General features: G+C 37.1%; 1 protein-coding gene across 1 annotated transcript; it reads right to left on the reverse strand.

Moving 5' to 3' along the window:
• Nucleotides 1-3897: 3897 nt before the first annotated feature.
• LOC112274659 (guanosine nucleotide diphosphate dissociation inhibitor 1) lies at nucleotides 3898-8516 on the reverse strand. Its single transcript, XM_024504319.3, has 13 exons — nucleotides 8314-8516; nucleotides 7843-7905; nucleotides 7340-7423; nucleotides 7075-7182; nucleotides 6667-6839; nucleotides 6374-6485; nucleotides 6160-6240; nucleotides 5805-5867; nucleotides 5576-5677; nucleotides 5333-5457; nucleotides 4920-5130; nucleotides 4704-4778; nucleotides 3898-4404 (listed from the first exon to the last, which is right to left on the reverse strand). Exons 1-13 carry the CDS (start codon nucleotides 8398-8400, stop codon nucleotides 4354-4356), a joined length of 1335 nt encoding a protein of 444 aa, XP_024360087.1. The 5' UTR covers nucleotides 8401-8516; the 3' UTR covers nucleotides 3898-4353.
• Nucleotides 8517-10252: the final 1736 nt, after the last annotated feature.

A 10252-nucleotide genomic window follows, 5' to 3' on the forward strand; every position in this document is an offset into this window, starting at 1 on the left:
ACACATCTTTACTCATATTTCTTTATTGTACATATTGTTATTATCTTAAATATTTGAATTTGCATGATTAAAGTTGGTGTAAAATTAATCAATCAATACTTTTGAGTGATTGTCATTGTTACATTTAGTAGTGTTGTTGACACGTTAATAACTAAATAATCTTTGCATACCATCAAATAATTTTTGTTTGCTTATTTAAAGCTCCATATATAAAAATTAATGTTGCATACAATCATCTATTGAATTTGCTTTCCATAGCCACTTTTAGAACTATAACTTCTTATACAACTTTTATAAATATTATTTGTTTTTGTATTTAGAGCCATCATTAAATTTAAGGTAGTATACTCATAAGATGTGCTTAGCAAGGCTCTTTTTAGCTTTGGAGTTATTTATAAAGCGTTATTGCATGCAAGCTATTCTTGTATTATTGACCCTTAAGAATCTCTTTATGGCATTTTATGTAAACTATCAACAAGATTTTATTCTTTTTTACATAAGAAATGCCTTGCATTCTATGTTTGCTTGATACACCATTTTTTTTTGTAAATAGATTTTTAAATCAAATTAATCCAATTTAAATATATTATTTATTTAGTTACTGATTTGTTTATTATATAATTGCTTAAGGTATTATCATTTTGATTATAGACTTTATTATCTTATAGAAATAAGAAGATTCAATCATCTATTTGCAATGCAACATCAATCCTATCAAACTTTAAATTTGCAATAATAAAGAAAAAAATATATCAAATATTCTTTTTTATAGTATATAATTGCAAAAACAACCATCTTATGACTAAGTAGATATAATCAGTTTAGATTATAATCTTCTTTTGCAATATAAGATTAGTAACAAGAACTTTAAATTTCCACTCCATATCTTCTTTAGTAGTCACTTAATATTATGGTTTAAATAATCAACCATTATCCACATCTTCTTCAAATCTAACAACAATGCATAAAGCAACTAACTTAAATTCTTTTGGAAAATTCTTTAGTGCGATCCAAATTGGTATACATAGAGCTTCCAATCCAAACATTTGATCTAAATGCCATACAATTTAGAAGTAAAAAATAAGATGCATAATTAAAATGTACATAATATACATATATATATATATATATATATATATCTTCCAATTAGTATAAAGACTTGAGAAGGGTTTAGAAAAATACATCTTTTGACTCCTCCCAAATATACCAATAATAATAATAATAATAATCTATTAATATTATGATATAGTATAAATTTATCATGCGTAATTTCTTCTAAACCTTGAATCCACTTTGTAAATGTTTTGGAGAATAGTACACCAACAATAAAATTAGACACAATAACTTGTTTTTGAAGGGTTTGAGTTTTGGTAGTACCTAAGTCAAAATCAACAACATTTTTTTGCAGTTTAGTTCTTAACATAAAATTTGAGTAGCAATGACTAAAACCAGTAGGAAGAGTTTCACCAAGATGTTTCTTTGTTGGGAAGAGTCAACCTACTTACCTCCACTCGCTGCAAGCTTCTACCACCCCCATGTGGATATACATACTATTTTATGTTGTATTTCCATCTGCTTGAGACCCTCCTTGCACAAGAATAGTATTGTGCACCATATCTACGTAAGAGAGAAAAGTGGTGCAAATCGATTCACCAAACAGCGCTTGAGAGAAGGAAGTGAATAAAAGGGCCTAGTCGCTGCTCCATTTGGCATCCGCTGCAGAAGCATAAGATCGGATCGATCTGCGGAGGGAAAGTTGATTGCTGATGTCACGAGATTCGGAAGAAAGAAGTAATGTTGTGTTTAAACAGAACAAGGCTTTTAAAGGTTCTAAGCAGAATAAAATCCTTCGATATTGTGTCAAATAACGATCCTTGGCACGGAAAAGTATGTGGATTGTCTTTCTTTCCATTGTCAGATTTTAGTTCGCCCCTTTCTTTTCACTAAAAAACAATAAAAAGTTGGAGACAAGAGCAAGCGATCTACAGTGGTGGCGCATCGAAGAGAAACGGAGATTGAATCTGTCCAACTTCACAATATGGACAATCATGCTTACGCACGCTTAGCTCTCTTCCCAGCTAGTTTTGTCTCCCATCCCGAAAGGCTGCCAACAATGGCATCTCCGAATCTCGGCATGCGACATAGGCTCAATGAATTAGGGTTTCAAACTAGCTCAAGCCCTAGCCGTGGGCCAAGGCGAGGGGGTGCTGGCATTCACCTCCTTAGATACCACCTTCGAATTTCGTTTCCTTACCCATCAATGCATGACAGTGGTAGCTCGTCCATAACTGCGACCCCTACTGCCCAAAATTCTTCGCTCAAAGTCGAGTTAATCACGACGCATACCCCGGAAATATAATAACCCAATAAACCAAAATTCCGAATCCAATTTCCCAGAATGAACAAATGCAAAATTTCCTTGCGTTCACGATAAGATGCGGGTAGATAAGGCATCAATGCTTGTTGGCCGATAGCAGGAAGATCTGACTCCGTTGCGTGAAAAACTTTCCCGTTTTTGCTACGCGACAGCTTCCAAGACCTACAACGTCAGCCCTATATTGTTTCATAGAGGAACAATTTCGAAAGGTAAAAGGAGTAATCCAGTAGATTCCCAGCATGGGTTGGATGGAGCGAACAAGTCAGTGCTGTTGATGAATGTTGATAAATTTAGTAAATTTAAGGAAATTAAAAGAATTCATGAAATATATTGAAAAAAATATTCACCTTGTGGTTACCATATACAATTTAAAGCAATATTGGAAAGTTTCATTGCTAGTCCTGAAGAGTGACTGTGGCCGTCAACAGTGGCTCTCAATAGTTTTGGGTGCTGCCCGCTGCCCGAAGCGGCACCAGATGAGGCCCAGCAAGGTTTTAATACTAGTGAAGAAACACCACACCACTCCACACATCGTTATTTGAAGCTCTGTCCACTGTTTGGAGCTGCCCTGCATACAAAAATCTCAAGTGTGATTAAAGATTATAAGATCCATTCATGGCATTTTGAAACACACCGTAAAAACTGTCATGCAGGGGCTCAATATTCTCGCTAGAAACTAGAACAGGCGAATCGAAATCTGCCACTTCATGTAAAGAGACTCCTTGTTTGTGCTTTTGGACTAGTTTTGATTCAACACTTGTCGTCTGCAACACTCACCGCTCTGAGGACCTGCATCCTTAGTGAAGCATGAGCCTACTTATGAAATAATACAAGCTGGATAGTGTATCTGGGGGACATTCCTAGGAAAGAAGGAATGGCTTCACATGTGTTGAGGGGAAGTCAGCGTCGACGAGAGTTAGACAGGAAACATTTCCTCAAGTCCAGATAATAACAGGGTATATCAGTCACTATCAACTTGTCGGCATGTTGCAACATAGGTCTGTTGTAAATGCAAGGAATAAGCGGTATAAATGTTCTGGGTGGACACGATCATAACAGTAGTAGAGATACTGATCGTGATGGAGTGTGATAGGAACTTCTACCGATGAACCTGTCATTGAAATATGCTTGAGAAGCAACAGAGGAAGGCGCTAACAGGATCCTATATCCAATTTTGCAGGATGTAGGTATTTCAAGTAGATGTACTTGGTTAATACTTTTCTACTCTCGCATCTACATTCCTTCTCATAGCAAATACTCTTTGCTGAGAAGACTAGGTACATTGTGACAAAGATAGGAGATTGAAAGGACTATTAACTTTGGTTCAGTACATCCATTTTAAAACGGACACATGTTCCTGCAGTGAAAGGTTGTCAAGAAGTTTTAGAAGAATTAGCAAGCGAAGTAGAAAACTACGGATCCACACCCTTTTGGTATCTGTGCACATTCATTCACCTGTATATGTCAAAAGTAACCTGCTAGATTCATTTCAGATAGTGCAACAATGCACAAGTAAGCTGTGAGAGGAAAATCCTGTGAGACAACTTAAGCAGAAGCATTTGCTTCGCATCCAAGGAAATTTCTGAAAATCCTTCCCAAAACAGCTTTGTAATTAGCGTGTTGATGGGAGTGATCCTCAGTCCATGTGTGTCTTGCCCCCACTTTATTCTTTGTCCAACATATACCAAGCTTACAAGTCTTTTGGGTGCACACAAAGCAAAGAAAATATTGCGAGCCGGACAGGCTGTACAGAATGTACACGCCACTTTTTTTCATCCATTTGAGATGTCAGATCGTCACCAGTATGACCTCAAGGATGTCGAATGACTTGCAGGAAAAGTTTGCCGCATTCGTCATTGAATAAACATGTGTACGTAAATTGCCTCACACAAAAATAGTCAACAATAGAGCCTGGAGATATTAGAAGACTCTCATGGTCTACTGGGAGAAAACACCTAAATTTGTAACATCCATCACTACTCCTCGGCAGCGCTTGCTGCGCTTAGGTCCACGCTCAGATCCAGATTCTGCATCCATACACAAAATCCATCACACCGAGATCTAGAAAATATGGATAAGGGATAAAGTCGAAACTTTACAAATCAGTGTCAGAATCAAGGGCACACCAGTCACTTAACCTCAACTTACAGTTCACATATATGGGATGTGGAAACGGCTCGTAACAAGAATCTAAATAATTACTTCGACAAAACAGAATCACAAAAAAAAGAGTTTGGAAATGACCAACTGATATCCTCATTACAAGGGGTTCGCAAAACTGGATCTCAATACAAGAAGTGGAGGAATAGTCAAGCTCAGAACTGACCTTTCCAGTGATTTTGGTATACATTGAAAGTACATCTTGCACTGTCGTCTCGAAGTGAGTTGTTGGATCGTAGCTCTGCCACACGTACAGAAAGATCAAACTACTTAACACACATGATCCAGAAATGGTCACCAATAGATTTGAAGTGAATTTAACCCTTCAACTTCATCGCCAACCCTGCTGGACATTCGAATTTTTTTGGTAATAGGCTAATACCTTCGAAATGAAGCAGTTGTCAAGTGAAGAATCATTGACTGGCTCGTACATGTCATACATGTCAATAATCTTCTCATCAATTTTTCCAAGGAGTGCAAGCCCTGGCTCAAGCTCAGCTTCAGGATTTTCAGTCTCCACCTCTGCTGAAACGAATGCTATATACTTGCCTTTAGGTGCAACATTGTGAGAGTGAGAGCAGCAGAACACATACCTGCCAGCAAGCCACAAACAGCACAGTGGTTAATAAAAAATTAACACTAAAGAAATCTAGAAAGTGCTTTTATGAAACAAAACTCAATTTTTTAAAGAAACATGATGTGTTGTAAAAGATCCCTCTTTGAGCCAAACTTAGCAACACAAACGATTATACACCATTTCATAATTTTAATCATTTATAAAGCTACACGACTTACATGTCTGATCTGCGACCAAGTTGCTTTTGCGGCAGAATTATTTGAACCGAATCAGAGTCACTAGTATTTGGAATTGGATGGCTCATGAAGCAGATAGCGCGCACAACCTTCCCGACCTTCTTAACCTGGAGGAGCAGGTGGTTTTATGCATCGCATAAGTCAACCCATACCATGTGTAAGCCTACTATTCTCTACAAGTTCACGATAGACTGCTAGCAACAACTTTCAAATCACAAAAATTACCTTATTGGGCAAATATGAAGGGTCACAAACAACTTTCTTGGCCTTCACGGTCTCACCCTCAGAGGTGACTCCCACAACTTGACCCATCTCATCAAATTCAACCTGTGGCACCATGATTCAATTAGAACTGTATGAAACGAACATAAAAATGTCATTACAACTAATCCATTTTCACAAATTTAGAACATGACAATAACAACACTAACTCACAGCATGTCTAGATATATACCTTGCACTCGGGTTTGGCAAGCATGTAGGTGCCGCCGTAGACAGCACTGAGACGAGCAAACCCCTGTATACCAAAAGTTACCGTATTACTATATCAGAGTGGGCATAGGCGCCAGGCGTTCGCCAAAAACCGTACTAGTACTAGCACTCTTCACTAAGACACAGACCTCTTAACAGTAATCGTACAAGGCAATTCAGAGTTCCAATAAATATTCGTCAAAATATGGTATCATCCAACTCCCAACCCAGGCTTAGAGCCTAATATGAAAAATGGTTCACAGTTACTGCTGACATACTTAACTTAACTTCACTCTGACAGGCAGCACCGTGAGGAATGAAGCAAACTAATTCCTAACCTGTGGCAACTCGCCGAGGCCATATAGCGGATAAATGTAGGGTGATCCTCCTTGGAAGCGAGCCATTGACTCGGCGTAGAGCTGCACCAATTTCATGACAATACAAATTAAAGGGATGCAAAACAATACTAAGAAATTGGTTTACTACACCGAAAGAGCTACAGCTTAAAAACATAAAACATGAGAATAAATGAACTGAAAAAGAAAATCATACTTTCACTCTTTTCACAGTATCCAAAGCTGGCTCAGTCAAGAAACGATCGTCACGATGCAACGCTAGCGAATGTCCGACGAAGTCAATTGTGTTAGCATCAAGCCCGAACTTCCTGCATGGCCGTTTACAAAGTGAGCTGTAGAACATCATAGAAACACTATCACAGTGAAAACTTCCTGATAGCATTTACTACCGCTCTCAACAAATTCCTCGGAAGGAAAGGTGTGCACTCGGAAGCATGCGGATTTGCAAACTCTAAAGCAAACAAATGAGTCTTAGATAAGTTGATATACTCGAAGAGCTCTTTAGTTGGAACTGCCCGCAAGTCCATTCCTTCGTGTGTCTTGGCGTCGGCCTCCTCATAGTTCTGGACAAAGATAAAAAATTTGCGGGCACGCCTCTTTTCAAATAGTCCCATCAAAGGAGACTTCAGTGCCTCCACGTCATTTGATGGAACCTTGTAAACCTATAAACATGACAAAGAGAGGAGTTGAATAAGGGAAAAGTAGGAACAGAGAAGAGAAGTAACCTAATGGATCCGGCTCTCAGTTCAAACAATATTTTTTAAGCGCGTAGGAATCGGAAATACATTGGAAGTATGAGATAGGAACAAAACGCATCTATCTAAGAATGACTTGATAATTTACCGGTACTTCACACTACTAATGTAACGTTCTTGAACAAGAAAGACGAGTGCACACCTTTCCTTGATTGTAGACGTAGCTTCCATCAACAGCCTTAAACAATAAATATTTTGTCACATCCGTGTGAATGAGAACTCTCACAAGGGTACCGTTCGCCATCATAAACTGCAACAGAAAACAAAAATCAAAAGCTGCCAATTATATCTATTTTAAAAATTGTTTGAAAAGATCTGCTACCCTCATAGTAAGGATATGACAATCACTACAATATTTTACAATCCATGATGCAGAAAAACATGCGTAACGTGCAAGCACAGTTTACCTTGGGAACCATGTCCACGTTATACTCCTTGCTGGAGCCCAAGAAGGCCGGAGGTTTCTCATCCCCTCTAAACTTTTTCCATAACTGCGCGAAAAAAGCAATACAAGCGATGATTATGGAAAGATCATATGCTTCAAAAAGAGAAGCTGGAAAATATATTGCGGAAATCCAGATCACAATCACTTCCGGTCATCATCGTAGCTCGCGGATGTAATAAAAAAAACAATATATATTTCTCGTACTCTTGGTTAAAGATTTCAATTCACTAATACTTCACATGGAAACAAGTCTTCAATCACTCACGAAAAGTGCATTTTATTCCTAAAAATCACTGTCATGCAGAGTACTTACAAACATGGCTAGAGATGGTAGATGATAGTACGATCACTTATTTTCTAAATGACTCGTAATTCGACTACATCTCGCTACAAATCAAGATAAATCAATCAACCTAAAGTAGCTTCTTCCAAAAGCTGATCCAATCGGTAGCGAATCATCCTCACCTGGTTCAAGTTCAGTGATGCCGAAGCTCCCCCGTAGTAGTCATTCCTATCCATATGAAGCACCTGTGCCATGCCGCCACATCAAGAAAACGTACAAAATCGTACGAATCTCAAAGAATCCCGATCACCAACTGAAAACTGTTCCCTCACGTCCCTCTCAATCCGGCAGTACAGAAACCAAAGCCATCCACCACAATGCATCTCGATCGCCGCATGAAGCCATGAAATAACTTCCAATGTCTGCATCTTTAGATCCCTAGAACTCCAACAAGACCCTTACAAAAAATAAAACAGGCCAACAAACAAATTCCCCTCAAATATACGAAAAAACATCCGATTAGGTCTGCAAACCAGCATTCCAGCCCAAAACGCAGCACACTTGCATCTCAAACATTCAACCTGAACGCGAAGCTATCAATCTCCAAGCTACACACACACATGTCAACCCAGATCGAGGGAGGGAGACGCCACCTTGAGGCGATCAACGGAGAGCAGTCCACTGAGAATGCATTCCTTGAGGCCAGTGCCGAGCACAATCACGTCATAATCTTCATCCATAGCGAAGGTGCCGAATACACAAGGAAATGCACGATACGAAGAGTGAGAGGAGAGCAGCCGGAGGAAGACTAACAAGAGGGAAGCAGGCAGAGCAAGCGAGACAGCGAGAGATCAAGGCACGGCCTCTTGAGCATCCGGAGCCCCCCGAATTGTAGATGTAGGATAGACAGGTGCATCGACGACGACGACGATCGGGACGATCCGGACGATCGTCGATGCGACGACGACGAAGATTGGAGGAATACGGCGATGGCGACGACCACGGAGAGGATTCAGGTGCGTGGCACGTGCCCGGCATGGCCCCATGCCCGGCCCCTGCCACGGTGATGCCCCATTGCCGCCCAATTTCAGGTCCTTTTTTAGAGTTCTTCTTAGAAACGAAAGTTGGAATGCTTTCCACTCTCTTTTTTTCCTTTCCTATTTTCTCTCGAAAAAAAATGATGTAGATATACAACATGTCTTCTATACATGAGAAGATCTTATTTCAACACTATTGATTTATTGCATTTCTTATATCAGTGATGCTTGTGTATAGCTATTTGTGTAGACGTTAAGTGTTGAGTTCAAATCATGAAACCACTCTGGTCATTAAAAATAAAAATGAAATAATACATGTAGATATAAATATTATTGATTATAAAACCTGCATTTCTTTTTTAAATATTTATAAAATATAAATCTTTGAATTTTGTTTGTTGTGATATTTATTGTTTCTATTCTTTATTAACATAGTATGCTTCTGGGCATAATTAGAGTATAATGCTAATGAAACAGATGCATTAATGTGTTAGATTTATTATTTTATATTTGGCAATGTTTTATACCAAGTTTAAAAATATATTCTTAAATTACTTTAAAAAAAAATCATCTGACAAAAAAGAAAAATACACAATGAATTATAGGCATCATATAAAGAAAACATTATATATATATATATATATATATATATATATATACTATTAAACATTAAATATTAAATATAATATATATTAAAAGATAATAGTTTTTTCATGTTTTTGGTTGAGAGATCCATCTTGATTGCATATTTCTTTCATTGGTTGCAACTTCTAATTTGGTTCATAAAGGGATATGTTTTAAACAACTTATATTAATATAATTAAATATTTAAAGCTAAAATAATGTAACAAATTCAAAACTATTGATAATATCACCTTCATTATAAGAATAGAAGTTTATGTCTTTACACAGAACACAATGAAAAATAAAATAAAAATATAATCCTAAATAAGAGGTTAGTGCATAAAATATTATTAAAAATATATGTATCAAAACAATTGAAGGGTTTTTGTGGATATCTACTAAATTTGAGATCATTTTAAATATTATTACTAACTTAAAAGTAGATTCTTTAAGTACCTTAAATTACTCTTGAACTTAAAAAAGTTAAACAATAAAATAAAATAAAATAAAACCATTAAGTGGACACTCTTTTTTTTTTTTTTTTTTTTTTTTTTTTACTATGTGACCACCTTCCTTTTACTTTGTGGACACCCCTCTTTTACTATGTTGACATCCCCCTTTTAACTATGTTGACACCTTTTTTTTTATTGCACAAACACCTTCTTTGCCACACCAGCAATATACTACAATAACAAGTATTATTTTGCAAGCTAGACATTATTGGGGTTGGAAAATATAAAAATAACAACAAATAAAACAACATAATCCACAACACTTGATTATATATGATCTAAAAAAAGCAAGTAAATAAAAAGAGATGTCCATATAGTGGTTTTACTAGACTAACAACTTTATTTTATTGTTTGTTTTGTTTTCTTCTATTAGCTTCTATACTTCAGATATTCAGATGTTGTAGATTGTTAATATCATT

The sequence above is a fragment of the Physcomitrium patens genome, chromosome 22 (genome assembly GCF_059467195.1).
Source record: "Physcomitrium patens ecotype Gransden chromosome 22, ASM5946719v1, whole genome shotgun sequence".
In the NCBI taxonomy this organism is placed as follows: Eukaryota; Viridiplantae; Streptophyta; class Bryopsida; order Funariales; family Funariaceae; genus Physcomitrium; species Physcomitrium patens.

Coding starts and splice junctions, on each gene's coding strand:
- LOC112274659 (XM_024504319.3), bottom strand. CDS start 8,400: ATGGATGAAGATTATGACGTGATTGTGCTCGGCACTGGCCTCAAGGAA. Junction 6,840..7,074: donor ACGTCTACAATCAAGGAAAG/GTGTGCACTCGT, acceptor TCATGTTTATAG/GTTTACAAGGTTCCATCAAA. Junction 5,868..6,159: donor GCCTCGGCGAGTTGCCACAG/GTTAGGAATTAG, acceptor TTTGGTATACAG/GGGTTTGCTCGTCTCAGTGC.